Genomic DNA, 27945 nt, shown 5'->3' with positions numbered 1-27945 from the left:
CTCTTCTGTTGACACCCTCCATCTTCAGAGGTGCTGGACCTACAGCTTCAGCCCCAGCCGGAGCTCCAGCAGGCAGACCCTCAGCGCCCCCGTTACCACGTTTCCGTGCTCCCTGGGCATCCTGCCTGCGCCCCCTCTGCCCCCTGCCCCCTCAGCCATGCTGCTGGCCCAGGGCCCAGGCGTCCTGCTCCAGGACCCAGAGTCTCTTGGTTCGGCCCAGTTCTGCGATGGTAGCCAGAGGCGCCGTGCTTTACTGGAGTGAGAACACGGTTGGGGAAACACAGCCCTAATTGTCCTTTAAGGAGCTGTAATTAGCCTAATTGTCTGTCGTCAGCTTTAACATTTAGGCCTATTAACCTAATTACCTTGGCTGTGGAGGGCAGGAGAGGGAAGAAACCTCCAAGCTCCACATCCGCGTTTTAAAGTCTTGGCCTGAAGGAGAAGCAGGAGGGTGGGTCCCTGGCACTGCCAGGCGCGGGCTCAGCGGAAGGCCCCACAAAGGCCTCTGACCCTCTGAGCAGGCGGTAAGTCCCGTTCCCGTCCAGGGACGCCGACCCTCAGAGACTCTGGGTCTCAGCCGGGTGTGGAGGCTCACGCTGACCCCACACTCGGGAGACTGAGGTAGGAGGATCGCCGGAGCCCTGGAGTTCGAGACCCGCGTGGGCCGCAGAGAAGGCGAGAAAAGGAAGAAGTGTTGGGTCTCAAAGCTGTGCAGCCCGGAGCGCCCATCTGGCAGGCCGTCTCCTTGTCACCAGCCTCCCTCCTGGAACCTGCCCTGCAGCACAGCTGTTCAGGAAGCGAGAGGCGTTTGGACTGGACTGTTTGTCCCTGCGGTGGGGCCCTCCTGGACCAGGGCCTGCTGCAGTCAGTCACAGCTCGTGCGCGTGCGCGAGGCTGCTGGCTCCCAGGGCCCCTGCGGCCCCTGCCACCCAGCCGGCCTTCCTTGCGCTGTGGTCTGGGTGGCAGTTGTCCTGGGGGTGGTGCTGACCTTGGTGGTCCTGCCTGTGGTTCTTGAGCTCAAGCGCCCTGTGTGGAGTGCCATGTGGGCACCTCGCTGGACTGACCATCGCGCTGGCCCTGTGCCAGCAATGAGGCTGTTGGGACTTAATTAATTTTTTAATCTGCATATAGTAGACTTGACTCTTTTTGGAGTATACTATGACATTGAAGACGTCTGTCACGCAGTCACCACCAGCAGCCAGACACAAACCAGCCCCAGGCCCCAAGCTCGCTAGTCACACCGTACCAATTCAGTTTTTAAAAGTGCAGTCAGAGCACTTGAGGTCTCCCAGCTTAACAGACTCAAGTCACCATGCAGTGCGGTCCACTACGGGCAGTGCTCCCGCAGGTCTCTAGAACATGCTCATCTTACCGGACCGAAACCTCGTGTCCCACGGACATCTTCCCATGTCCCTCTTCCCCGTTCCTGGCAACCGCCGTTCCACAAGTCTGCCTGTTTTGGAAAACCCATGTCAGCAGAATCTAATAGTATTTGGCCTTCTGTGCCTGACTTATTTCACTGAGCATGTCGTCCTCCAGGTTCATTCATCTTATTGCAAATGATAGGGCTGTGTTCCTTTTTTCAGGCTGAGTAGTACTCCGGTGTGTGTGTGCCTGTTGGGGGACATGTAGGTTGATTCCTCATCTCGTTCTGTGGTTGGTGCTGCAGGGAGATGGGGTGCGATATCTCTTTGAGCTCCTGACTTCAGTCCTTTGGATAACCCCAGTAGTGGGGTTACGGAATCCTGTGGTGGTCCACTGGGGTTTTCCGGCAGCCTCCCTGCTGCCCTGCAGAGGCTGCCGTGTTTTCCGTTCCCACCAGCCGTGTGTAAGGGAGCCCTTTCTCCACGTCTTCACCAGCACGGGTCTTGTTTCTGGGTACCAGCTGGCCTAGCCGGTGTGAGGTGACGTCTCAGGGTGGTTTGGACGGGCATTTATTTCCCTTTGATGCCCCTGGTCTTCCCTGCAGGATCGTCTGTCCCTGTCCTTTGTGCGTTTCTGACCAGCCCACCACACCCCTTCTCTATAACCTTCACACCTCCTGCCCGGTGTCCCCATCGGGAACCTCCCAGGGAGGCCCACGGTAATCAGCTGTTAGCAGGGGCCTGGCTTGGACTCCCTCGGCGCACCCTAGAGGTGGGATGCTGGGCCACAGAGGGGACAGGACTCTGCCGAGGTCACACGAACGGCAGGTGACGCAGCTTTGACTCGCGTGCTGTGACGTCAGAGCTGTCTTTCCTGACCACAGTGTCAGCCCCGGGGGGGGCATTAAGACCTGCCTTTTCTGGGGGAGCCCCATGGACACCCGACGTCACCTGCCGTCCACTTGGTTGTGTTAGTTCGTTGCCATGGAAGCCTTCGGGGCCTCTGGGTGATGAGCGGAGGCTGGGCCTGGGTGGCCATTTCCTGTTACCCTGCGTAGCTGTGGGCAGGAAGTCACCACGGAGCTGGTGGCAGCGCCTGCGGGGAGCGAGGCTGCCTCCTGGCACAGGGAGCCCTGGCCGTCCCCAGAGCCGCGTCTGCAGGCCAGGAGCGGCTGGGAGGGCCGTCTGCCCCATCGTACTTCCTGAAGACCATGGCTGAACTCTGTGCTGGACGCGGGCCCTGTTCTGGACATAGGGCCCTGTGCTGGACACGGGGCCCACACAGAGCCGGGCAGACGGTGCCTGCCCTACCCCGCCAACTTTTGCATCTCAGTTTTCAAAACTAAGGGGACTTTTAATTTAGAAGTGTTCCAAAAAAAAAAAAAAAAGAAGTGTTCCAAGTGTATGAAAAGTCGTGCAGAGTGCAGGGTCGCCATGTGCCCGTCCCGCGTCCCCAGGTCAGGCCTCACGTGACCGCGATGCGTGACGCACAGATGCGTAAGGACCTGACCTCCCTGCATGGTCATTAACTGGACACCAGGTTTTCTTTGCGTCTTGCCCATTTTCCGCTGATGTCCTGCAGTGCTTGGGATCCGAGGGCCCACCTGCCTTCGGTGTCCCTGCCTCCCGGCCTGCTCTGGTGGGTCAGTCCTCGAGCTTCGTCTCTCATGACCTGGAGTCCTGAGGACTGTCCAGGTGTCCTGTGGACCGTCTCCCGCCCTCTTCCTGCTCTTTTCTGGCGAGCAGACTGGGTCATGGTTGGGAGCAGCACCCCAGGGCAGCGCCCTCCACAGCACATCCCAGCAGGAGGTGGACCTGAGGGTCCCCGGTGACCCTGCCCAGGACGCACCTTCACCCCGAGAGGCTGCGCATGGCTCCTCCTGCTCCCTGCTCTCCCTGTACACCGACCCTCCTGGAGGAAGTAGGCCAGGACGGTCCCCAGGTGGCGTCCACGGCTCAGCAGTGCTCTGCGTGGGACCCGGGGCAGGGGCATCCCCGCTGCAGCCAGGCCTCACAGCTTATGGCCTGTGGGCAGCGGGCTTGCGAGGCCTCGGGCAGTTGTGGGCACTGACGTGTCTCACCGTCATTACAGACCTGCCGGGTAGGAGGTGGCGTGGCGGCAGAGCTGGGATCCACCAGGCTGCCCCAAACCTGCCGTTCTATCCTACCCGGCACCTTCCGTAGGAAGAGCCAGTGACAAGGGCCCTGGGGCCCACATCACAAGACGAAACTGGAAGGAAGCTTTCACCAGCACTGGGAGTGTTCGAAGGGGTGTGAGCTCTAGAGTCTTGGTCTTTAAAAAAAAAAAAAAAGTTGTATTACATGTATTTAAGATGTACAGCGTGATGTTTGAAGACACACACACAGGAAGATGGTCATTACAGTGAACCGGTCAATATATCCGTCCTCTCACCGTTACTGGATTAGTCTATTTTCCAGGGCTGTAACAAAGTGTCTGAGACTGGGTAACTTTTATGAATAGAAAAGGTTTACTTAGCTCCCAGTTTGGAGGCTGAGAGTGCAGACAGCCTTGCACTGGCCACGTGCAAGAGGCAGAGATCAAAATGGGGAAACAACAGAAATCAGTGGGTGGGAGGGGCTCTCACACCAGCCCTCCCACGGGAACTGAGAGACCCAGGGGACCACCTTGTCCTCTCCCAAGGGCAGCACCAGCCGTGCCCTCCTTCCTGGCCACACCTGCTTTAGCTTCATGCCGCCAGGCTGGGAGCCAGCTTCCCTGATGGGAACCAGCACATCCCAGTGAGGAGCGGCCCGTGCTCCACGTGGCGAGGGCAGCAGTGGTGGAGACCCTCAGCATAAGACCGCGTGCCCGCGTCACGTGTGGTCAAACATGTTGGTCCAGTTGGATACACTCAGGCTTTGACCTGCATCTGCCTGTTTCCTGTTTCCTCCTGCCCCTATATATTTGATTTTTTTTTTTTTTAAATTCTGTATCGGGTATTGAACTCAGGGCATCGACACGGAGCCACATTCCCAGCCCTATTTTGTATTTTATTTAGAGACAGGGTCTCGCTGAGCCGCTTAGCACCTCACTGTTGCTGAGGCTGGCTTTGAGCTCTATCCTGCCTCAGCTTCCCGAGCTGCTGGGTTACAGGTGTGTGCCACCACACCCGGCTCCAGCCTGTGCCGCCCTTGTGTCCTCCTGGAGGCTGGTCACGGGCTAGTTGGCCGTGTGTGTGGATGTTCCTGGGCTCTGCTCTGCTCCACAGTCTGTTTTTTCTGTTAATTGTAGTTTTGTAACATAATCTTAAATCAGAAAGCTTGTGTCTTCGACTTTCCTTTTTTCCAAATTGCCCTGGCTATCTGGGGTATTTGTGGTCCCATGTCCCGTACAGGTTTTAGGATTTTGGTTTTTAATTTCTGTGAAAGATGGCGTTGGACTTGGGTAGGGGTTGCGGTGGGCCTGCGATTGCCGTCCTCCCGCGCGTCTTAGCAGCGTCGATGCTGCCGCCTCGTGGGCGCGGACTCTGTGTGTTCTCTTAGTTGCGATCATTTATGCTTCGTAGCTGTTGGCTGAGGGTCGTTCACCTCCTTGGATGCGCTGGTTACTGTGTTCCTGAGCTATTCCGTTGAACTCACGTGGGTTGTTTCCTGGTGTCGGAGGCTCGGTCTGCATGCACAGGCGAGTTGCGTGTTGCTCGTAGACTCTGCAGCTTTAGGAAGTCATTCAGTAGATCTGGAACGTGTGCGGAGCGTCTGGGGCGCCCCCTTCTGAACCGGGTCATCTGCGAACGGTTGGCGTCTTCCCTCCTGTCTTTTTCTTGTCCGATTGCTCTTGCCAGCGTCTCCAGTGCTCCGTGGGTGGAGGTGGTCGGAGCCCGAGCGAGCGCCCTGGCCTTCCACCAGATCCTGGCAGAGGAGCCGCTGGCTCCCCAACTGCACTCGCCTGGGTCCTTCCTTCCTCCTGCGCCTGGTGTGACCCAGGACCTGACCGGTCTCCGTCTGCGCTCCTGCTTCTGGAAGGTGGGTGGGGAGACGCGGCGAGCAGGGATGCTGGAGGTGGCAGCGCCACTCATCGCGGGGTCTGGGAGGAGCGCTAACTGCCATCGCCTCTCAGGGCCTCAGTTCTCACCCCAGGTGGGCCCCATGGGGCTCCCGCTCCCTCCGCAGTGGGCACACCCAGGTGGAGGGCTGTCCTCGCCGTGGCGGGTCAGCATCAATACCTGTGGAAGCAGAGGGCACGGGGCGAGGCCAGCCTGTGGTGGGCTCGGGGAAGCCAAGACTGAAGGCCGGAGCACCCTGCCCAGGGCTGCCAGGGCTGCCCAGCGAGTCAGGTGGATCTGCTGCAAGGTGGGTGGTGTGTCAAGCTGACTAAGTGAGTCCAGGCCGTGAGAAGGCCCCCTGCCCACCTTCTCCCTGCCTGCCCCACCAGGCCCCTGGCCCTGGGGCCATGCGGGCCCATCCCCTTGGCCCTTGCTGGCCTCACCCACCGGAGCCCATCCAGTCAGCCACCTGGGATGCACCTCATTCGGTGGCTGCTGCTCTGTGCTGGGGCAGCCAGGCAGGAAGCTCTGGGAGGAGGGAGGAGGGCACAGAGGGACTCCGAGAGAGCCTGGGCTTCAAGGGCCTGGACCTGCATCCCCACCGTGCTCCTCCCACCCACTCCCTGTGTGTCCTTGGGTTGCTCACTTCACCTCTCTGAGCCTGTTTTCAGTTCTGCAAACAGGTTACTTCATAGAGATCAGCAGAGAGACCTATCTGGCCCCTGGTACACAGTTGGTCCTAGTTCAGTGTCAGACCCCTGCTGTTCTCCCCCACCCCCTTAAGAAACTTCTCACAGCCTTGCTCTTTGCAAGCAGAGGTTGTGAACTGGGGTGCTGGTGTTGAATCTGCACACAGACTGCTTGCTGGGCCCTCCTGTGAGTAAAGGAAGCTGAATTCAGTGCCTGTATTTTACTGTTTCACATATGACTTGGATTTCCAGTGCTTCTGGGGAATGGGTCACCCATGCTGAGGCCGAGGAGAGGCCACCTCTGGAGACAGGCCATGTGCCCCCCAGGTCCCCCGCTGCTTGCTGCCTCACACAGCCTGCACCTGTCATTTGTGAGACCTGCACCCTGCTTCCTAGTGGGCTGGTTCGTGAGGTGAGGGCATCTCCAGAGAAGAGGCCACAGGCGGAGGCTGAGTTGGACACAGCCTGGGACCCGAAGCTGCCTGGACGTGAGGGCTGTGGTCACCTCAGGCCTCCGTTGCCTCAAGGATCTCTCTGGAGTGTGAAGATGATCTGGCAGTGAAGCTGGATGGGTTGGACCTAACAGGTGGTCAGTGAAGCCCAGAGTCCCGAGACAGACCCCTGCCTGAAGGCGTTCCACTCACCTGCTCTGCAGCCTTAGGCAAATGACTGAACTTCGCTGGGCCTCATTTTCCTCATTTGCAAAATGAAACTCAGGTCACTGGTGCGTGTTCCCTGACGGAGTGAGCGAGCCGCACGTGTCTGATCCATCCCGAGTAGGTTTGTGGTGCTGGAGGTGGAGCCCGGGACTTGTGCGGGTCAGGCCACATCCCAGCCGGGATCTTTTGGACGAGCTGGTCCGTGAGTTCCTGGAGGGAGCCTGCGTCTGCAGACCCCACGTGGAGACTGGTGGGCGAGGTCTGTGTCCGCTGGGCCGGTAGCCGCCAGCAGGACTCCTCCAGATCGTTGGCATGTGGCCACCACTTGACGGGAGGGAAGGGTCAGGTTTGTGTGCCTCCACCTTGAGCCAAATGATTAAAGCCCCATGGAGGCCACCACCCACGGAGGGACGCACCAAGGAGAAGGGCCCAGCGGTGCTTCTAACCTCCCAGAGCAGGCGCAGTCTGCCCAGGTGCCTTTGGCCACTGACTAGCGCACAGGACTTGGTTTTGCTGGCCGATGTCAAGGAGGCCTCTGGGCCTCTATCCCAGGCCACCTCCTCCTCAGTCTTCTGCGGGGCTTCTTGCTGGCAGCGGACTTGGGGACCTGGGCAAGGACATCTCCCTTTGAAAGGAGTTGGTGGCCTTTGGGGAATAGTAGGGACCAGCCATCAAGAGCTGGGTCTCCAACGGCCCACCAGAGCAGAGGCTGGCTCTGCTGTGTTCACCACGGGTCCCCAGGGCCTAGGACAGTGCTGGGCACAGAGAAGGCTCTTTAGGGGGTGGCCAGAGCCCCTCCTGGTTAGGATCTGAGCTCTGTTCCTGCGGGCTGCTAGGTGTGGAGGCGCCTTAACAGTAACGGGGACAGCAGAGGTCACTGAGGTGACACAGGTGCCCAGCCCTGGTCAGTTCTCAGCTCGGGGCTGGGGTTGCTGGTGGGTTTCCCAGGTGTTCTGTGTTCAGGCCTTGGCACGCTCAGCCCTGGGGCTCTGCCCTGGGGGCTCGGGTCCCATCTGTACTTCAGAACCTTCACCCCACTTGGGCAGCCTGAGCCCAGAGGAGCAGGGCATGTGGTTTTGGTCCTCTGGGGAGGGCCACACACTGGTCACAGAGGCGTCTGTGCGCAGCGTGCGTGTGAGCCAGTGTGTGACTGCGGTATTTCTGTGGCAGGTCACAAGGTGGCCGTCAGCGCCCCAGCCGCTACCCTGAGCTCTCCAGCCCAGGATGTGGCGTGGACTTCGTGTCTGCCCTCCGGTCAGGGTGACCAGGTGTGCCTGCGCCCTGGCCCTGCTTCCCAGCAGCCTGGGAGCCTCCAGGGTCCCCTCCTGCCTGGGGTAGAAGCAGCTGGGCCACGGAGTGAGCCGGCTCTCAGACGTTGCTCGTACCTCCTGCAGGGCAGGTGCCTCTGTGCCCGTTCCAGACCCCGCCCCCCGCTGACCCCGTCCGCAGCCCGGTGGGCAAGGAACCTGGAGGTTCACAGATGGAACCTGGAGGTCTGCAGGGAGCCAGCGGCCTCCGGCAGGTTGCTGGGCAGCAGCCTCGCGGGCCCGCCTGGGGGTTGCAGTGCCGAGATCCAGGGCCCGACCTGTTTCTAGCAGCCTCCGGGGAGTCGGGCACCCTGGCTAGTGAGACTCGGGCAGAGCCCTGGGCCTCACGGGCTCGCGCAGCTTCCTGGCTGCTTGGTCAGGCGCAGCCACCACCTCCAGCATCCTTCGCTCTGTCCACTGGAGACGAGAGAGGAATGGTGGCCCTCTCTGGGGCAGCTGGAAGGGTCACCTGTGGAGCACAGCATTCGGTGGATGCTGACGCGTTGCTGCGGTCCACCAGGGTTTGCTGTAAAGGCAATTTAAGGAACAAACGTGATCCACGTGTCTTCTCACCTGTGAGGCGGGGCCTTGGCCGCTGCGGGGAGTCACCCTGCCCCCATTTTAGAGATAGAAATGCCACACCTGGGAACTCAACGTGAGCACTCGGCCACCAGGGCTCTGGCCCCCACAGGGGCCCTTCAGTGAGCTACCTGGGCTGTCTTGCAGGGGCGGGGCAGGGTAGTGGGCACTTAGTGGGGCAGGTGTGGGTTGGCACACCGTGGGTCATTGACCACTGCCCACGTGGCATTTCCCAGAACTCTAGGACCCACCACTGGATGGGCATGCTGACACCAGTTTCCAGGAGGGCAGTGGGGGCCATGCCCACCCCTCCATACCTGGTCTGCATGCAGAGAACTCTGCCCTTTGTACCTTGGTGGCCGCTCGGCTGGACCACCAATCCCATGCCCAGCACTGCTGCTGGGGGTCTCCCTCCTGGCGGGCACCTGTGGGCGCATCTGCTCACAGCACGTAACTGTTACCTGCTGGACCCTGTGCAGGGGCCAGAGTGACCACCACAGACATGGAGGCCACTCTGTGGGGCCCACACGCCAACGGGGAATGAGGACAGGCACTGACCCAGAGGTTTCTGAGCAAAAATGCCATAGGCTCTGGGGCCACTCGGCGAGGCTGTGCAGGGTTGGAGAGGGTCAGAGGGTCCCCACCACCCATCCCCAGCCTTCGTCCTGAGCAGCTGGTTCTGAGCCAGGTGAAGAGTCGGCTGGTGGGTGCAGAGCCAAAGCAGGAATGAACCGGCCTGGGTGAACCCGGGGAGGACAGGACGCCTCGGCGTGGGGGGGGGCCACCAGCCTCCCTGTGGGGCGGCTGTGGCTGCCGGCTGCCAGCTCCCAGCTCCTGCGGCCAGTCTTTGCCAGCGCGTCTCTTTGATTCACATTTTCCACATCAAGTGACGTTTTGAAAACGCTGACCTGGGATGCGTGAAGTGTCCTTACAGGTTTAAGTCGCGTCCCATCCATTCAAACAGACAGTGGCGGTGAGTCCGTCGGGGCCTCTTGGCCTGAGCCCCTTGAGGCCAGAGGAGACAGGTGCCCTGGAGTGGGCAGTGGGCCATTCCTGTGAGGGGCTGGGCCTGGACCTGAGCCATCAAGGCAGAGAGCCCTGTGGGAGGGGGGCTTGCTGACCAGGTGGAGGAGAGTCGGGCGGGGCCGGGCAGCAGGCTTCCTGGAGGAGGGTCCTCAGAGAGGGGTGGTGGGCTGGGCGCAGGGGAAGGGTCCCTTCTGGAGCAGGCTCTGCCCGGGGGTAGAAGAGCGCGGCCGCAGTGGGCAGGTGAGGTGGGCGGCCGTGTCCTGCACAGGCAGTGGGGAGTCGCAGCAGGTTCCTGAGCAGACGTGCTTCAGAAGAGGTCGAGTGAAGCGCCCCAGGGCATTGTGGAGGGGTCGGTTGGTCCTCAGACGTGGCGGGGGACACCTTCTCCTCTGGATGACTTCCTTATGCTGGCCCTTGCGAAGCAGAGTTGGGACCGCAGACCCGTGTCAGAGGGACTTGTAGCTCACCTCCGTAGGCCCCTGCCTCCGTGTCCCCTTCACACACTGGGAGGGTGACTCCCTCAGGGCCACGTGGAGCAAGTTAAATCACGCACGCGAGGTGCCTGAAGCACGTTCCAGGCACGCAGACAGCCCTGGGTGCAGGTAGACAGGGGCTGGGGAACCTGAAGACCCCACAACAGGAAAGTCACAGCTGGGACATTTGAAAGCTGTGTGGTAGAATCGTGTGGGAGCCCAGGGCGTCTCCGACCTTGGGAATGTGTTGACGGATGTGGAGGGTCATGCTAACGATGCCCTCGGGCCCCAGCATCATCCGGGAGCCACAAGATCCTGCGCGTGAATTGCCAGTAAGGGGTCCGCCTCACTGCCGACCAGGTACCCATCCTCCAGGGTCCACACCTCCAGGGCCTGGGGCACATGACTGTCCCCTCCCTGTGTGGTCTTCCTGCCTCTCATGTAGCTTCCAGAGTGGGGATGGTAAAATCGGGGTCTCCAGGCTTCTGCTTTGCACCCCTTTCGCTTTTGGCCCTTGGGCTGTGTGATTGCTCACTCAGGCACTTACGAATGCTCCCGCTGGCCACCGCACTGGGCACTGTCCGATGGTGAAGCTGACACACAGCCCCAGCACCGGGGGGTCTTATGTTTCAGCCACGAAATCGGCACCCAGTTACGCTTCCCACCCTGAGTGTGGAGGGGCTCTCGGGGAGTCCCCAGGCCTGAGCCTGCGTCTGGTCTGCAGGGCCTCCAGGGACCGACGCCTTGACACCTGAGAAACAGGCAGCATTCGCTGAGAGGTGCGGGAGGGAGGCCCAGGGGCAGGGACGGGTGCAGGTCCCCAGGTGGAGCTGGTCGGGGTGGGAGTGACAGAGGGACAGCGAGGGCGTGCCGGCGGGAGGTCTGTTCGGCCACCAGGACCTTTGAGGAATTCACCCTTTATCCCGAGCAGCCTCGGGCCCTGAGGCCTTCTCAGGGACACTTGTGAAGCCACCCTGGACAGAGGAGGAGTGGACTGAGCGCCTCCGCAGCCCTGGGGTGAGGCAGGGTAGTCCGCACCTCCCCTGCAGGTCCCTGGACCACGCCTGGAGCCGCGGCACGAGGCCGACCGGAATCCTAGTGATGGTGCAGAAGATAGCCAGGCGCGGGGACTGTGTCCCAGGTGCTGGGTGCCGATCTCCTTTGCTGATGCCGCGCCGTCACACGCCTGTGACAATTCTAACCCAGCCTGCTTCTGAGGACGCGGGTGAAGTCCGCACTGGGCCCCACCGACCGCCCACCCAGGTCCATCACCTCAGCTAACCTCCCAGCCCCCTTTGACATGGGCAGCAGGCCCCGAGCGCCTGTGCGTGTGCCAGGTTCCTGGCCGAGGCCTGGCTCCCTGAGCAGGAGGCGTGGGAACATGGGCAACGGGGCGCTGGATGCCAGGGCCGCGGGCTAGTGCAGCCACAGGCTGGGACCAGGCAGCCCCGAGAGTGCGATTTGGGGGGCTCCTGTTAGCGTCCTCGAGGCCACCGTCCAGACTCCCTTCGTGGTGTCCTGGGGTGCCCTGTTTGGGTGGTGGGGAGGGCTCCCGTGCCCTGTGCACCCCTGGTCCTGGGCTGTGCAGGGCTGTTCCCTGTAAATACCCGTCCACTGACGTGTGCGTTCTTCTTCCTTGACTCCTGTCCAGATGACACACTGCTCTGGGCTGTGCAGGTCCCCAGGAGGGGTCCAAGGCCTGTTTGCAACCCGTTGGTCACTCAGGAGCTCCGCTCCAGGCCGGCCACACTCCATGAAGCTAGCACCTCCCACCGGTCACCGCCTCCCGTCTCTCCCATCTCTCCCATCCCAGCCGTCTGGAAAGGCCGCATTCCAGTCTGGAACTGGCTTGTCCTCCCTTTCTGTTTTCTTCCAGACCAAGCATGCGAAGCTTATCAGGGTTCACTGTCAGCCTGCGTCCCAGGGCAGGACTCCGTGGGCTGCCTGTAGGGAAGGTGGACGGGGTGATGCCTGGTCACACGTTGGTATATTGGTTTGTTTGACAAATGCCCTGAGGGCCTACTATGTGCCCTGTGTGGTTCTAGGCACTGGGCCCACAGAGTGGGTGGAAAGAAGCCACAGAGGTATGCACCTGCAACCCCGGCAACTGGGGAGGCTGAGGCAGGAGGGTCCCAAGTTCAAGACCAGCCTGTGCAATTTAGGAAGACCCTTTCTCAAAATTTCGCCGAGTTCTGGGGGTCTGGCTCAGTGGGAGAGTGCTTGCCCAGCATGCACAAGGCCCTGGGTTCCATGCCCAGCACCACAGAAAACCCTCTTGGAGGTAACAGTGCTGTCCACTGCTACCTCCGGGGGCGTGGCCTCTCTCACCGGCTCCACATGCAGGTTAAAGCTCAAGTTCAGAGGCCGCCCGGCCACCTGGGGCATCGCTGTAATAGCCTGCCTTCTCTGGGCTCCTGAGGCCCCTGCAGCCTCATGCCTCCTGGAATGAGCCTTCAGTCCTTGCTCCGGCCTTGGTCAGGTGCCCATGGGCAGGACAGAGCCTGCCTGCTGTGCACGGTGGCCTGGCCAAGCCGACAGCCAAGAGAGGTCAAGAGGTGGTGGCTTCAGGACTGGAAGCCAGGTTTCTCTAACTCCAGCACCGAGGTCAGCTCTGGGGCCTGGGGCTGCAGGCAGTGGGGGCTGCTGCTGTCCCCTGCTGCCGTCTTTGCGGTGTCCAACCGGGCTGCGGGCCGTTCCTCAACACCTCAGCTCAGCCGGAGGCGCCGTCTGAGAGCATTTGTCCCAAGTCGTTACAAGCCTTCGACCTCACCTTCGATGCACATTTATCCCCTGCACACCTACGTGTTTGTCGTTACTTATTCCTTCTTACAACAAATAGCGTCGGTTCCATGCCAGGGCTGGGCCAGGGACAGAGGTGATCAGGATGAGTCCCCGTCCTCAGGCAGCTCAGGCCTATGAGGCGTGGGCTCAGGACCCTTCTGGGGTGCAGTGGCGGGTGGGAGAGGCCTGGCAACCCTTGAAGGACTGATGGTGGTCATGTTGATGGTACTGGTGGTGATGGTGGTGATGGTGATGGTCATGGTCATGTTGATGGTCATGTTGATGGTAGTGGTGGTGGTGGTGATGGTGGTGGTGATGGTGGTGATGGTGGCGATGGCGGTGGCGGTGGTGGTGGTGGTGGTGATGATGGTGATGGTCGTGGTGGTGATGGTGGTGATGGTCGTGGTGGTGATGGTGGTGGTGGTGATGGTGATGGTGGTGGTGATGGTGATGATGGTGGTGGTGGTGATGGTGATGGTGGTAATGATGGTGGTGGTGGTGATGGTGGTGATGGTGGTGGTGATGGTGGTGGTGGTGGTGGTGATGGTGGTGGTGATGGTGGTGATGATGGTGGTGGTGGTGGTGATGGTGGTGGTGATGGTGGTGATGATGATGGTGGTGGTGGTGGTGGTGGTGATGGTGGTGATGATGGTGGTGGTGGTGGTGATGGTGGTGATGATGATGGTGATGATGATGGTGGTGGTGATGGTGATGGTGATGGTGGTGATGGTGGTGGTGATGGTGGTGGTGATGATGGTGGTGATGATGGTGGTGGTGGTGGTGATGGTGGTGGTGATGGTGGTGATGGTGGTGGTGGTGGTGGTGGTGGGGGTGGTGATGGTGGTGGTGATGATGGTGGTGATGGTGGTGGTGGTGATGGTGGTGGTGATGGTGGTGGTGATGGTGGTCGTGATGGTGGTGGTGGTGGTAATGATGGTGGTGGTGGTGATGGTGGTGATGATGGTGGTGGTGGTGATGGTGGTGGTGATGGTGGTGATGGTGGTGGTGGTGGTGGTGGTGGTGATGGTGGTGGTGGTGATGGTGGTGGTTGTGATGATGGTGGTGATGGTGATGGTGGTGGTGGTGGTGATGATGGTGGTGATGGTGGTGGTGGTGGTGGTGGTGATGGTGGTGGTGGTAGCCAGCAGTGGGGCCAGGGTGGCTCAGTGATACAGCACAGCTTAACGCATGTGAGGCCCTGGCTTCTGGCCCCAGCACAGAAAACAAAAAAAACAGAGGCAAAACCCCACAGTGGGATGGTCCTCAGTCTGCCTGCATGTTCCAGGCTGAACCTGAGCCATAGCAGAGCTGGGATTTGAACCCAGACCCCATGCTCCCAAGTCGGTGCTCTGCCCACTGCACTGCACTGCATGAGTGTGAGGGTGCTGGAGAGAGGACCGGGAGCCGCATTTGCAGATCTCAGAACTGTGAAAGAAACAGACTGCTCCGAGGCTCGCGGCTCAGAGTCCAGGCCAGTGGGCACCAGAGAAGAAGCTGTCTTTGGAGTGGTGCCAAGCAAGGGTCCTGGGGTCAGGAGAACTGACCTCTCCAGGGCCAGAGATCCACAGTGAGACTTCCAGATGACCTTGGGTGGGGAAGGAGTCCCGGGCAGGAGCCATGCCATGTTTCCTTGTGACCTGAGTTCCTGAGCATTTGGATCCAGCTCTGTCTGAGGCCTGAGCAGGTGCTCGGGAGGAGCACAGGCCTGGCCAGGGCGAGTGTAGGCCAGGTCAGGCCTCAGCTGGGGCTCAGCGGCCACTACCCACTGGGGTCCCTGTGGGTGAGACTCACCTGCCCTCCTGGACACTGAGTGCTCCACACGGGTCCACCACCGGAGCACAAGGCAGAGTCCTCGCCCCAGCTTCCAGGCCTGGGCGCTCCTGCTGTGCCCACCTTGTGACCTCAGCCTGTCCGCCCCCCTACACGTTGGCCAAGGTGGCCACGCTCTCTCACAGGTCCTTACTCGCCACCGCAGGGCCTCTGCTGAGCACCAGCATGCCCTCCACTTTCATGCTTGCCCACACGTTCTCTGTGGCCACCTCGTCCCTCCCTCCAGGTCTGTTCAGAGGCCCACCCGACCTCGCAGCCTCCAGCAGCCCCTGCATGCTCTGCCTGCCAGCCTGCGTCCCTTAGCACGCTGTTCAACAGGGTCCCGTCCTCAGAGACCTGGGCTTTGCCGTCTTGTCCCCTCCTGCTGCCTGGTGCCACCCATGGCCCTGGACCTTGGACTCCACGCTTTCTGTGGCGTGGAGGACCTGTTCCTCAGCCACAGATGGGAACCACCAGTGGGTTCATCGAGCTGGTGTGGTGTCCCCAACGTGGTCTGTCCGCTCCCGGCGCACACTGAGGCCCCCTCCTCACTGTGGTGGTGCTGGAGGGCCATCAGGAGCCACTGGGGTGGTGAGGGGGCTCGTGCCCACCTCGGGCAGTTCTTGCTGTCCCAGGAGTAGACATGTCCTTTGTCCCTTCCACCATGCCCACCCACCCCCCTGCTTCCTGCCACAAGTTGAAGGGGCAGCACTCAGCCTTAGCCAGAAGCTGAGTAGGCTCTGGCACCCTGCCCTGTGACCTCCAGCCCCCAGAGTCTTGCGCCAAAATAAACCTCTTTTCTTCCTAAGTTACCCAGACTCGGGTAATCTGTTAGGACCACAGAAAACAGGCCGAGACAAACACCTGGTGAACATCTGACAAACCCTTTTCAGGGGACATACTGGAAAATGATGGGCAAGTGTTCTTTGGAAGTGTCACCATCTTGAAAGACAAGGAACGATCCAGGGACCGTCGTGGATGGAGCAGACACAACTAAATGCAGCCTGGGGTCCCAGACCCGACAAATGGCATGAGGGGAAAACTGGTGAAATCCTACGCAAGTGTGCGCCTTGGCTGATAGGATCATGCCCAGGTGCAGTTCTGAGTCCCCAGGATGTTTCTGTGGTCATGTTAACAGGACGGGAAGCTGGGTGAAGGGCGCAGGGAGCCTTCTGTGCTATTGGTGCAAACTCTGGTGAGACCAGCTTTACAGAGAGGCCCAGGCCGAGGAGAAAGAGTACGACAGAAACCCGTAGCGGAGCCTCATCATCGGATCAGGACCGTCAGACCAGTGCCGTCAGCCCTGCGCCTGGGCCCCACCCGCACCCTCGGCCAGCGCAGACCGGAATTCGGGGAAGAAGTGCATCTGCACTGGAAGCTACAGCCTTTGTTTCTTGGCTTATCTGTTAAATAGTAAGCGTAGGGACTGTGCGTGTTTACAGAAAGGGCAGGGCGGGGGGCAGCAGTGACCCAGGGACGCCTTTCGACCATAAAATCCCATTTCGGCAGTTATCTCCCCAGCAGGCTATGGAAACCTTCCCGGGCCTCAGATCTGGGAAGCCTTAGCCAGTGCTACCCAAATGGCAGCCACTCCCGGCCACCACGGTCATGGCCTTATCTACATCTATCCACCTGCCATGCACAGCAGACCCAAGTAAATGGCTTCACTTTAAAGCTCTGATGGACGTGCTTTGAAAGGCGGACGCCGTCATCGTCCTTGGAAGCGGAAAGCCAGCCTCACCCGCCCTGAGTGCACACGACCCACGAAACGTGGCGTGGTGAGACGTCTGTGGCGAGTTCTGCCGCTGCTGGAGGCTCTGTGCCTGCAGCCTGCTCTGGATCCCTGGGACCAGGGTGGCTAGTGGTGGAGCGCTTACCGCCCGCTAGGCCCTGGGGCGGACTGATCCCAGCACAGAAAGCAGGAGCCCGTTAGGTGCAGAAAGGCTGCTGTCTCCGAATGAGAGTCTCGTCTGGACTTGATCAGGAGAGGAGAGCGGGAAGGCGGCCCCTGCTTCTCCCTGAGGGTCAGGACACACAGGGCCACCATCAGGCTGGGGCCGTGCCTGCTCCGCACCTGGCCGGCCACTTCCTCCAGGAGCTGGTGTGGCCGTTTCCGCAGGACCAGGTCTGAAGCCCCTGCTGAAGCCTCTGTCCTCCCCGAGACTCTGCAGCATTTCCGTCCTTACGGAAGTGAAGCATATGACCTTGGGGCTCTTCTGGTGGCGTGTTACTGTTCCTAGGTGCTCCCGGGCCTTGGCGCGCACAGCCCTGAACAAGGCTGTGCCTTGCTTTTGACGGATGCCCGTCCTGCCCTAGACCAACCTTTCGCTTGGTGGTTGGGGTCAGGGTGTAGACTGGGCACCATGGGGCTTCCTGCGTGGCAGCACCTCCCAGAATTCTGTTCTGCTCTCGTCCTTGTAAATTTTTAATGCTGGTTGCGGCCACCAAAACAGATCTCTTGACCCACCGGTGACTATGACCTGCTATTGGCTAACGTTCTTGAGGGTTTGAGAGGGAGTCCCATGAACAGGTGGCACTTGTTCAGCACCTGCTGTCTGCTCAGCCCAGGGCTGAACACTCTCCCATTTGATCCTGAGCACACTTTGTGGATCAGGCCACCAGGCTCAGAGAGGGATGTCACTTAGCGCAGCTCACACAGCAGAGGAGGGCAGATTGCAGGATTCCTCGTGCCTGGTGCCTGCCACAGTGCCTTGCTCGGGGTCGCTCCCAGAGGAGGTGGGCGTCAGGAATCCAACAGCAGGCTGGCGTGGGAAGATATCCTGAATCATCTGCCCTGTGACCTGAGGAGGTGCAGAGGAGCCCCAAACCCTGCTGGTGATTTGATTTTCTTGAGTTTTTAAATTTTAAAGTGATTTTTAAATTGAGGTGCGGCTCACCACAAAGTGCTCCTGAAAGGTGTGGCTCCGTGGCCACGCGTGGATGGGGTGCAGCCTGTTCCGCACACTGGAGGCCCAAGGCCAGCAGGCTCCTGGCTCCTGCGGGGGTTGGTTCTGCGTGTCCTTCTCACCCGCGATGGCCTGCGCGAGGGACTTCCTTCCATACCACACTGTGGCTGTCACTCAAAGGCTGCCTGCTCCCAGGAAAGGCCCAGGACTTCCCTCTGGACCTTGTGGCCAGGACCTGGCCAGATGCCAGAGGCTCCTGCATGCCAGCCGGTCATCCCACCTGCCTCAGTGGCCCCAGAGAAAGATGTAGCCCCCGTCAAACGTGAACAGACTGAGGCCCCAGAGGGCTCCGCAGAGTCAGCTGTCTCCTCCCCTCCGCTTGCTGCTCTGTGGCGGAGGGCTGGCACGGCAGCCCCTCAGTGCTGGCGACGGCCGCGGCCAGCGTGGTTCACAGTCGCCACTGGCCGCTGCTTGCCTTGTGGGGTGACCGTCCTCACAGGCGAGTCTGCAGCTGTCTCCCACACCCCCGCGGTGGGCAGGACCTTCACCCCCTCTCAGATGTCCAGCACCCTTCAGAGAAGCACGTGCGTGTTGGGCAGCCACAGCCACTGCACCCCAGGAGCGACGGCCCCCAGGGCCCAAGGCCAGGCGCGCAGCCACCTGCAGACGTGGTGTGTTGGCAGGTGCTGGACAGAGGTGCTCCCAGGCCCTGAGCGAGGGGCACCCGACGCACACACTGCTGACCAAGACCCCGCTGCGGCGGCAGAGCTGTGTTCCCACTGTGGACTGCAGAAAAGGCCGCCTGGGGACAGGGAGAGATCAGTCGTCCCAGGGCCGGACTTCAGGGGTAGGGTTTTAGGGGAGGCCACTCGGTGGGGCCCTGTAACAGTGAACAGATGCCATCGCACATTCATCCAAGGCCCCAGGACCCATGGCACCTGAGTCTGCCCTGTGGCCACCGTGGCCTTGGAGTGATGGATGGTGTGGATGCTGCTGGCTGATGCCGGGTGTGCTTCTGCTGGCAGATGTGGGCAGCGGGGCATGCGTGGCACGGGGGCATGGACTCCACTGCCAGTCAGTCAGTCCTCCTGAAGATCAGTGCCGTTTAGAAATAGGAGTGCGGTCCACAGGGCGCTGGGTACCCAGCCACCAGGACCGCAGATGGATGGGAGGGTGTCCCTGGCCAGCTGGATGGGGGCCTCCTTTCCATTTCTGCCCGCACTGGCCGCAGGGGCTCCAGGGGGGCCTCTGTTGGTCTGGCTGGTGTGTGTGGGTCCCCGGGAGGGAGACTGCTCCTGCCATTTGGGCAGGAGGAGGGAGGCAAGGGAGGCTAGCTGCCTTCTCTGGTCCCCTCTCCCTGGGACAGCGCCTGCTCAGGGGAGGCTGGCCTCACCACTGCCTGGGTGTTGCAAAATTCAGCTCAGCTGAATCAGCGTCCTTCGGAAAAGTACATTCTGCTCAGGAGCCAAGTAAAGCTGGAGGCTCTGCAGCCAGCATGCTGAAGTCGCCAGGCATGACTCACCCAGAGGAGGGTGGGGTGGCCGGGAGGCGGGCGCTCCACTCAGCTGGCGCCAGGGCCCGGGAGCCCCCTGTGCCAGGCCCCTCAGCCGACGCAGGGCCCTCGCTGAACAGCATGTGCCACAGGCTGCATCATCAGAAGGCTTGGTCGGGGCCAAGTGCCCGCACCATTCAAAAGAGACGTCACCTCTCAGTCACCGCTGAGGTGAATCACTGTAAAATCAGGTTTTCTTACTGACTTGCGTGAGTGGTTTAGAAGGTGGTGTCTGCCCAGGACGAGTCCCTGGAGACTGTAGCTCCAAAGCCCACAGACCTGGGGGCATCTGGACGTCCTGGGAAGGACCCCAGAAGCGACTCAGGTCCTTGCTTGTGACATGGGCAATTAGTGCAGCGTGCGGCATCAGGGTCTCGTCTTGCCATGGGTCTGGACTGAACACCCCTCGGGCCCTAGAGGGTGCGTCTCCCACGCCCGTGGCCTTGCAGACAGTGCTCGCCCATCTGGCCCTTGCACGCAGAGTCTGGTCTCAGCGCAGCAGCAGGTGCCCCCCACGGGTCCCTGGGATGGACCTGCTTGGCCACGGGTCTGGTCCCAGCACCCCGCTCCGCAGCTGTCTTTGCCCTTTCGTACTTTTCAATTTGACTCTGTTCAGATACAAATTCTACATGTTCAAGATTTAAGGCCAAGTGCACAATCTGATTGTCTCTAGGCCAAATCTGACTCCCCCCGAATGTTTGCTTTGCATATCATTTTATTTTTTTAAGTAGTCAGTACTATTTTTAATGGGTGGTTTCACATAAGACCTCACGCCTCTGCACTCGCTGTCCCTCCTGCCTCTACTGTCTGCCCCAGGGCCTCTGCACCTACTTTCCCTTCTGGCTCTGCTTCCTGCCCTGGGGCCTCTGAACCCATTGTCCCTCCTCCCTGTGCCCCCTGCCCCAGGCCTCTGCACCTGCTGGTTTGCCGCCTCTGCTCCCTGCCTCGGGGCCTCAATGGACGCTAGCTCCCTTGTTTCAGATCTTCATTTACATGTCTCCTTGCCAGATTAGACTCCTAACACCCACACAGCCCACCTCAAACAGCCCCCCTGAAACTGACAGCACTGAGATGTGTCCACAGGACAGTGACCACCCAGTCCCCTCGCCATGCCAGCCAGAGGACACTCGAGTCCCGTCCTCTTGCCCTCTGCAGGGGGTTGTGAGAAGAGCCTCACCCTGAGTCTGGCCTGGTGCACGCAGCCCTTCCCACCCGCCGCCCCGCCTGGCTCCGAGCGGTCCAGTGCCGTGGGCTCCCAGGTTGGGAGCCGGCTCTGTGGGCCCCTCTGCCCTCCTCCCCTGGCCTGCTTGCCTTTGCGGGTCTCGGTCGCATCTGGGGCACTATCACACGGTCTTCCTGAACCGGTTTTCTTTTCTCTGAAGATGGGGTGGACTAGTTTTGCCTCTGAATGGCGCTGCCCTTCTGAGACGGCAGTGACCTTCTCCCACCCTTCCCTTTTCCCCAGATGTAGGCTGTCACTGCCTCCCAAGGTCACTGGGATCGTTGTTGAAGGTGCCCTCAGAGCAGGGACAGATGGGATCCAAAGGGCAGAGGGGGCGAAGGTCAGGGAAGCGGGGCTCCCCAAGGGGGCACCTCCCGCCAGGACCTGGCCTGTTTCTCCCTGATTTGCTCCTAAACTTGAAAACACTGACGCCCACCAGTCCATCCCCTTTAAGCCTGTTGCAGGGCCAGCCTGGCCAGGAGCCACCGGCCTGAGAGCCCAGGCCCGGGAATAGCTCCTGCTGTGGGGCATGTGGAGGCTGGCAGTGTTTTTGCTGGATGGTGGGTCACTTTGACAAACCGCTCCGCACTGCCCTCTGAGAATGCGTTTCCGTTTATAGTCTCACTTGGGATGCTGTCATGGCCTGGGGGTGTTGCCCGCGGCCACGTCCAGTTTCCATGAGTTCACACGGGAAGGCTGACTCGGGCCAAGCCCGGCCGCCTCTCTTCCTCCTGTGCAGAGCGCGTCCGGCTGGTGCAGGGTGGGGCGACCTGGGCCTCTCCAGCGGCGCTTGCAGGACCCGGGGCACATCTTCCAGTTCTGCTCGCTCAGCGAGGGCCCATGCCGGCTGTTGGCACTAGGAGGCAGCTCCGAGCCTGGACAGCTAGGCCTCTGGGGCCATGCGGAGTCTTCAGGAGGCCAGGGAGGATCACGGTGTAACTCCCTTGGTCCGACGGCCTCCTGCTGGCTGGGTGCACCTGGCCTCCTTACTTTCCTTCTCTGAGCCTCCATTTCCCCAGTTACTGGTGCAGAGTGGAGGGATTCAGTGGGATGGATGGGCCAGCTCAGTGGGGCTTGGTCAGTGGGGCAGGAGCCTGGGGGACGCTGGTGCCTTTCCTCGTCCCTCTGTTGACTTGTGTTGGCTCAGGTGGACACAGGCTGAAAGTGAGGAAGCGCATTTGGGGTTGGAATTGAGTTCAGCGTGTAGATCTGTCGGGGAGATGCCATCTTGCCAGCGGAGCCGTCTGACCAGGAGCGGGGTCTCCCTCTCCACTGGGGCCGTCTGACCAGGAGCGGGGTCTCCCTCTCCACTGGAGCCGTCTGACCAGGAGCGGGGTCTCCCTCTCCACTGGAGCCGTCTGACCAGGAGCGGGGTCTCCCTCTCCACTGGGGCCGTCTGACCAGGAGCGGGGTCTCCCTCTCCACTGGGGCCGTCTGACCAGGAGCGGGGTCTCCCTCTCCATTTATTTGTGGAGCCTCCTCGGCAGCGTTTTCTGGCTTTCAGTGTGTGGGTCTCCCACTTCTGTCGCACTCGCCCCTGAAGAGCTAATGTTTTGGGGCGTCTCCTAGGAGTCAGAGTGGAGCCATTCATGTAGACTTTGGGTTTCACCTTGTATATTTTTTTCCCTAAGATTTAAATAAGGTGTGAATTCACTTTTATGACCGCCCCTCCCCCCACAAGCGCACGTTAAGGTCAACGGTTTGGGTCGCCCTCCGCCTCCTCCCTGGTGCTGTCCCTGGAGGGTCCCGGTCGGGTGGTGCCCTCTTGGCTGCAGGCGGTCCCTCCGCTATGGCTTGTGTCCAGCCGCAGTGCCTGCACCTGTACAGTGCCTGCACCTGTACTGCGCCTGCGCCATGGGCCACTCTCCAGCCTGTGCTCTTAACGGCTGGTGCCATGGGCACAGCCTTGTGTGGCCGTCACTTTGTATTTTCACCTGGCACTTCCTGGGTGTCGTGGATGGGCTGGCCCCGCACAACCCACAGGAGACGCAGGGACAAATCTACTGCAGCCGGGGCCTGCCCAGTGCAGAAGACCCGGTTGCCCTCCCCAGCTTGGCCAGGCACCTGTGCACGGAACCAGCTGGGGAGGCTGCCCGGGGAGGCTGTCGGGGCTGCGGAGCATGCTGGCCCTGCCTTCGGGAAGGGCAGCAGGCACTCTGCCCTCTAGCTCTTTGGCCAGAGCCTCTTTATTGTGGCCAGAACCCTGCGGTCTGAGGTCTCGTGTGGGGTGATGGCAGAAGCACAGGCTGCCAGGCTGCGGGGCAGGCGAAGCTGGAGACCCCTGCACAGGCGTGGGGCTGGGGGAGCGCTGTGTGTGCACTGGCCACGTCGGCTGTGCGCCAAGGCGTCCCCAGACCTCCTGCAAGCCCAGGCCCAGGCTCCTCCACCCCAGCCCCACGCCCCTGGCGGAGGCGCGAGGCCCCCTCAGAAGCAGGTGACTGGCGACCAGGCTTCACCGGGTCAAGCCTGGCCCTGCACCAGTCAAGGAAATGGGAAGGCGTCACTGCCCGCCCGGCGGGGTTCTGCAGGCTGTGGGATGAAGGACCTGAAGGCCGAGTTCAAGGCCAGGTGCCCGGGGAGCCCTCCCCGTGGGGTCACGTCCTGGCCGGGCTCTTGGCATCCGCCCTTCCGCCTCTCCGAAAGCTCTTGCACTTGGCAGGAAAGACAGGCGGTTCCGGCTGACCAGTGCAGAGTGGCACCAACACACGGCTAGCAGCTCCAGGGTCAGGGTCGAGAGCCCGCGAGGGAACGATCCCAGGGCTCGCCCTTGCCCCGCCCCCTGGACGGGGGCATTTGCCTCCTCTGTGCCCAGCACACAGGCATGGGCACACACACGTTGGCACCATCCCCTGTGGGGGTCAGCAAGGCTGAGCGGAGGAGGTAGGACACGTGAGCCTTTCACCAGCACCCTGGGCTGGGCACTGGGCTGCACAGGGCTGGTGGGCAGGGCTGACCAGGCCCAGCACTGCCCAGAGCCTCAATGGCTATTTTAGGAGGAGTGACCCCCCATGTCCAATGCTTGCTGCCAAATGGCCTCCAGTTCCATGAAGCCTTGGAAACAGTGACGTCACAGCCTCCTGCCGGCAGCCACCCACACGGGGCCACAGAGCGAGCCAGGACTCTCTGCAGGAGCCAGAGAGCCATCCCCGCGTCCTCGTCCTCGGGGAAGCAGCAGAGCCCAGGAGCTGGCACTCAGAGACGGGTCCAGTGAGGCGTCCTCGGAGTGCCCAGCTCGGCCTCTCCCCGGGGAGACCCATGTTTGCTTCGGGCTGCTGGGCGCTGTCTTCACCCTGTTGGCCCCAGGCGGCTGCTGACGCGCTCAGTGAGCCTGTCCTCTCTGCCGTGTGCACCACGGCCTGCGTGTGCACCACGGCCTGCGTTGCGCCGAGGTGCGAAGCCAGGGTGTGGCCCTGCCCCCGGCATGACAGTGAGGTCACAGTGAGGCACAGAGCACACCCGGGTGCATGTTGTCATTCTCCGTGTGCTCCGGGCCCAGTTTTCTGTCTGGGACACAGAGCAGAAGGGACAGGGCGGCGCATGGCCCCACCTTCCTGTCTGTGGGCCAGGCAGGCTGCAGCCTTGACTTCCTGCAGGAGCAGAGCAGCGGGCCTCTGGGGAGAGCTCGGGGATGGGGACGCGCTCCCTGCTGGCTTCTTGGCCCGTGGCAGGCTGCCTCAGCTCCAGCACGTGGACACGGGCTGGTGTCCTGTGGTGTCCAGTGCACTGGGGGCATGGCCTCCACCCTCTGGTGCCCATGGCCCCCAGCCCCGGCTCGATGGCCGTGTGTCTCTAGATATCGCCTCGCCCCGAGAGGCATAGGGGCTCCCGATTGAGACTCCAGCATACAACTTTTCAAGGACATGGGAGACGCCAAGGGTTTCTAAGCTTTTTATTTACTTGTTTTTGTTTAAGATACTTTTTTTTTTTAAAAAACGAGATGGGTCTCGTTGCGTTGCCCAGGCTGCCTAACTCCCACCTCCTGAGGAGCTGGACTGGGCCCCTTCCCCGGCTATCAGATCCTGCAGTTTCATTACACCTCGAACGGTCAAGTCGCTCTTCCTGAGGCTTCTGTTGGTCCTATAAAGTGAATGACAGGGAACCTTCTGGAGCTGATGGCAGAGAGCGCCAAGGCCAGGAGGCCTCTCAGCCTCATCTGTAAAATGGGAGAACGCTCTCTAACTGGAAATTCACTCCAGAGAACTGTATGAGAACGTGCCACTCAAGCTCCTAGCACAACGCTAGCACACAGTAGGTCCATACCAAGTGTCCCTCTTCCCTTCCCCCTTCTCTTGACAGTGGGGTGGCCACAGGTGATCACATTACCACAGCAAGGGGCTGACTAATGTGAGCCAGAAGGATGGACGGCTCACTTCCTGATCCGTCACATGCCTAGGTTCTTACCAGCCTCCTGGTGGCCCAATTTCAGGATATTCACCGCTGACTCACTTGGCTTGTGGTCAGCTCTGAAATCAGGGTCCTTTTTAGCTCTTCCTTCTCCTCCCCGCCAGCCTCCAGCTCGGGTTAGGCGTGGGAATGGAGTTCTTGTTCACGGACCTTGTGTTCAGGTGGTCCTTCCGAGAGCTTTGGAGGGCAGGGCTATGTCTGCGCGTCGATGCCATGTCCCTGCCAGCGGCAGCAGGGCCCGATAGAGGAGGCTCTGTCAATGAGTGAAGAAATGTCCGTCCTCCGGAGGGGCCCGCAGCGCGGGGCAGCTGCCCGGAAGAGCAAACCCTGCACCCTGAGACGGGGAGCTCTGGCCCGGTTCCCGCAGGGTGGAGCCGTGGAAGGACCCCGCCCGGGACCTCGGGTTGGGTGTGGATCCCAACCCCGCTCTTCCCTGGATCAGCTTCCCCTGAGCCTCGGTTTTCCCTTTGGAAAGATGGGGTGCCAGGGCCTAGCGGGTCATGGGGGGATTAGATGCGAAGGTGTCTGTGCAGGTGCTGGGGCCGGAAGGACCTCTGCCTGCGCCCTGTGCCCGGCTCGCCACCCCCGTGCCAGCCTGTCAGCCCTGGGTGGGGACCAGGGGCCAGGCCGGAAGGCTTCACAGGTGTCGTTCCCTTTCACTTCTGAAAGCATGTCCGCTGGGTCACGAAAACTGCCCAGCTTTTCATTTTGAGATGACCTCGGACTCGCCCGCACGTGACGAGGCTCCAGCAGGCTCCCCAGCTCCCTCTGCACGATGGCCCCACGTCCAAGCCGGGAGGGCCGCCACGCCCGCTGTGGGCCGGGCCGCAGAGCTGGGCCGCGGGCGTGGGCAGGCTCTCCACCTCCCGTCCATCCACGCCAAGTGCGCTCGCGGCCCTCCCGCCGTCCCCCGCGCCCCGTGCTGCGGGCTTACTAGGCTCCCGTGGAGGCTGCAGCTGCCCTGCCCCGGCCCCAGTGGACTTCCCAGTTCTGCGCTGGCCGTGTCCTCCCCCCACTCTGCAGCTTCCAGGGCCCGGCCTCCTCTGACCACAGACCTTTCTCGACGGCCCCCCGAGAACCGGGAACTTCATGCAGCTTGTGAATGTGGGCCTTCCTTAGAACACGGAGACCTGGCCCCTAATGGGCCACCATCCGGCTCCCCAGGTGCTGCCCCACTGGGTGCTTCGTCCCACAAAACCCGTCCTAAGTGGGGATGGCGGGGCAGCCCTGCCGTGGCACGGCGCCACCCACCGTGGGCCACCCTCACTGCGCCCGCTGTGACACACGTTGAGGGTCTCACGGAATTTAGTGTTCGGTGCCCGCAGTCGTGGCCGTGGGTTCCTCTGGAGATGGTGGCTGAGTGGGCGGGCAGGGCGCACGGCCAGCCCAGGGGAAGGTCAGTTCAAGGGCAGCAGTTCTAGAAAAGCGTCCCTTTCACGCCTCCTGGGGACCATCTGGTGGCATCCTGGGTTGGAACAGCCCGGGGTGCCTCCCCCAGGGTGGGCCATCCTCTGGTGGCCCCAGGGCAGGGGCACCAGCTCGCTGGCCCTGCCCTCCCACCCCCGCCCAGGGTCTGCCCTGCCCTTGGTCTTGACCTCTGCCCTCCCTGCCTGGGCCACTGTTCCCTGCACTCCTCCTGCCCTGCAGACAGCCTTCACGAGGGAGCCGCCCCCCTCCCCTCCCTCTCCTTGTCTCTGCTGAGCTTCAGGTTCACAAGCTCAGGGCTGAGTCTTGTCTCCATGCCCCTAATGCCCAGAAGAGGGATCGGTGCAAAGTCGGTGTCCGATACCACCAGCAGATTCTCACGCAGCGCTTCCTGGGTGTCACGCACAGTCCAGGTGCTACTTAAGCACTGTCATTTGACCCTCACTGCTACACTGTGGTGTAGTTGCTATTGTCCCACTTCACAAAGTAAACAAAGCACAGAGAGGTTAAGCAGTGTGCCCAAGGTCACACAGGATTGCAGTTACAGTGAGTCCAGGCAGTCTGACTCCACAGTCGGCGCCGACCTCTAATGTGCCTCCCGCCTTTTCAGAAAGAAGGGTGATAGTAGGTCACGTGGACTGCCCCCTCCTCAGCCTCCTTTCTGTTGCACAGCAGACAGCAGAGAAAGCTGTGCCCTTTGAACCTGGGCCCACAGGCATTCTCCCCGAGGTCATAGCAAAGGAGCAGAGTGCACTTCACCTGTATTCGGCACAGAGTCAAACGTCAGCCCTCAGGCAAGATGTCCCGTCCTTGTTGGGTTTAGTAGAATGCGTTTTCTCAGTCACCAGAGAGGAGCCACCCGCCCACTAGTCACCAGCCTCCGCCCAGTCAGGCCGGGAGAGAGCCTGGTGCCTGTGGGCTTAGGACATTACCTGTGCTGGGGAGACTGCCTGCCGCGCACCTTCGGGGAAGGGAAGGAGGCCGGGAGCCTCCTCTGCTCTCGGGTCTAGTAGGAGAAGGCCCATCTCAAAAGAGGAGGAAAGCCAAGGTCAGAGAGGGAGAGTGTTTTACCTGCAGTCACACAGCAGGAAGAGCACCAGCCAAGATTGGAACCATCTGATTCCCAGGCCTGGGGGTAAAACAGCCAGTGCTAAATCCACGTCATCTGTGCCAAGCCCTGGGTTTTCTGCTGTCCCTGTGACTTCCCTGTGCTCCGTTGGGATGGCAGCTTGGAAAGACAGCAGTGCTTCGGGAGAGGAAGCCGTGGGCTGCAGGTGGATTTTACAGTAACCTGGGAGCAGGGGCTGCAGGGGAGAGTGGAGACGGGAGGAGGGGGCAGAGAGGTGACCAGAGCAGCCCCCGTTTCCCAAGTCACCCACCTGGCTCCGCAGTTACTCACGCAGGGCCTGCTCTGTGCCAGGGCCGTGCAGGGGACGTGGCCGGGGAGAACCAGGGGCAGAGCACACAAACCCAGTGAGCCTGCAGGGAACAGGGAGTGACCCTGGGGACCAGGTGTCATGAAGGGGGTGCCCCGGGGGCACCTCGAAGGCTGCAGGGGCGAGGCCGCTTGGGGGAGGGGCCTGGGCGTGGGAGCCGCGGCTGGCTGACCCCGGGGCTGTGGCCTCAGTCCCACTCTCTCCTCCCACAGGTTTGACATCTACAGGAAGGTGCCCAAGGACCTTACGCAGCCCACCTACACCGGGGCCATCAGTGAGTAGCCACCCTGGGCCCCTGTCCCCCGCCCC

General features: G+C 61.3%; 1 protein-coding gene across 1 annotated transcript in view; it reads left to right on the top strand.

Annotated features, from left to right (window-relative positions):
• The window catches only part of ERGIC1 (endoplasmic reticulum-golgi intermediate compartment 1), a 78638-nt gene that overhangs the window by 4536 nt on the left and 46157 nt on the right, over positions 1–27945 (top strand). Inside the window, exon 2 of the mRNA XM_079145420.1 lies at positions 27849–27910. Within this exon, the coding sequence (XP_079001546.1) occupies positions 27849–27910 (62 nt within the window). The remainder of the gene's footprint in view (positions 1–27848; positions 27911–27945) is intronic.

The sequence above is a fragment of the Sciurus vulgaris genome, assembly GCF_902686455.1.
Source record: "Sciurus vulgaris genome assembly, chromosome: 6".
Taxonomy (NCBI): Eukaryota; Metazoa; Chordata; class Mammalia; order Rodentia; family Sciuridae; genus Sciurus; species Sciurus vulgaris.
Note: the sequence above shows the minus strand (reverse complement) of the source record. Positions and strands in the feature narration are given on the sequence as shown.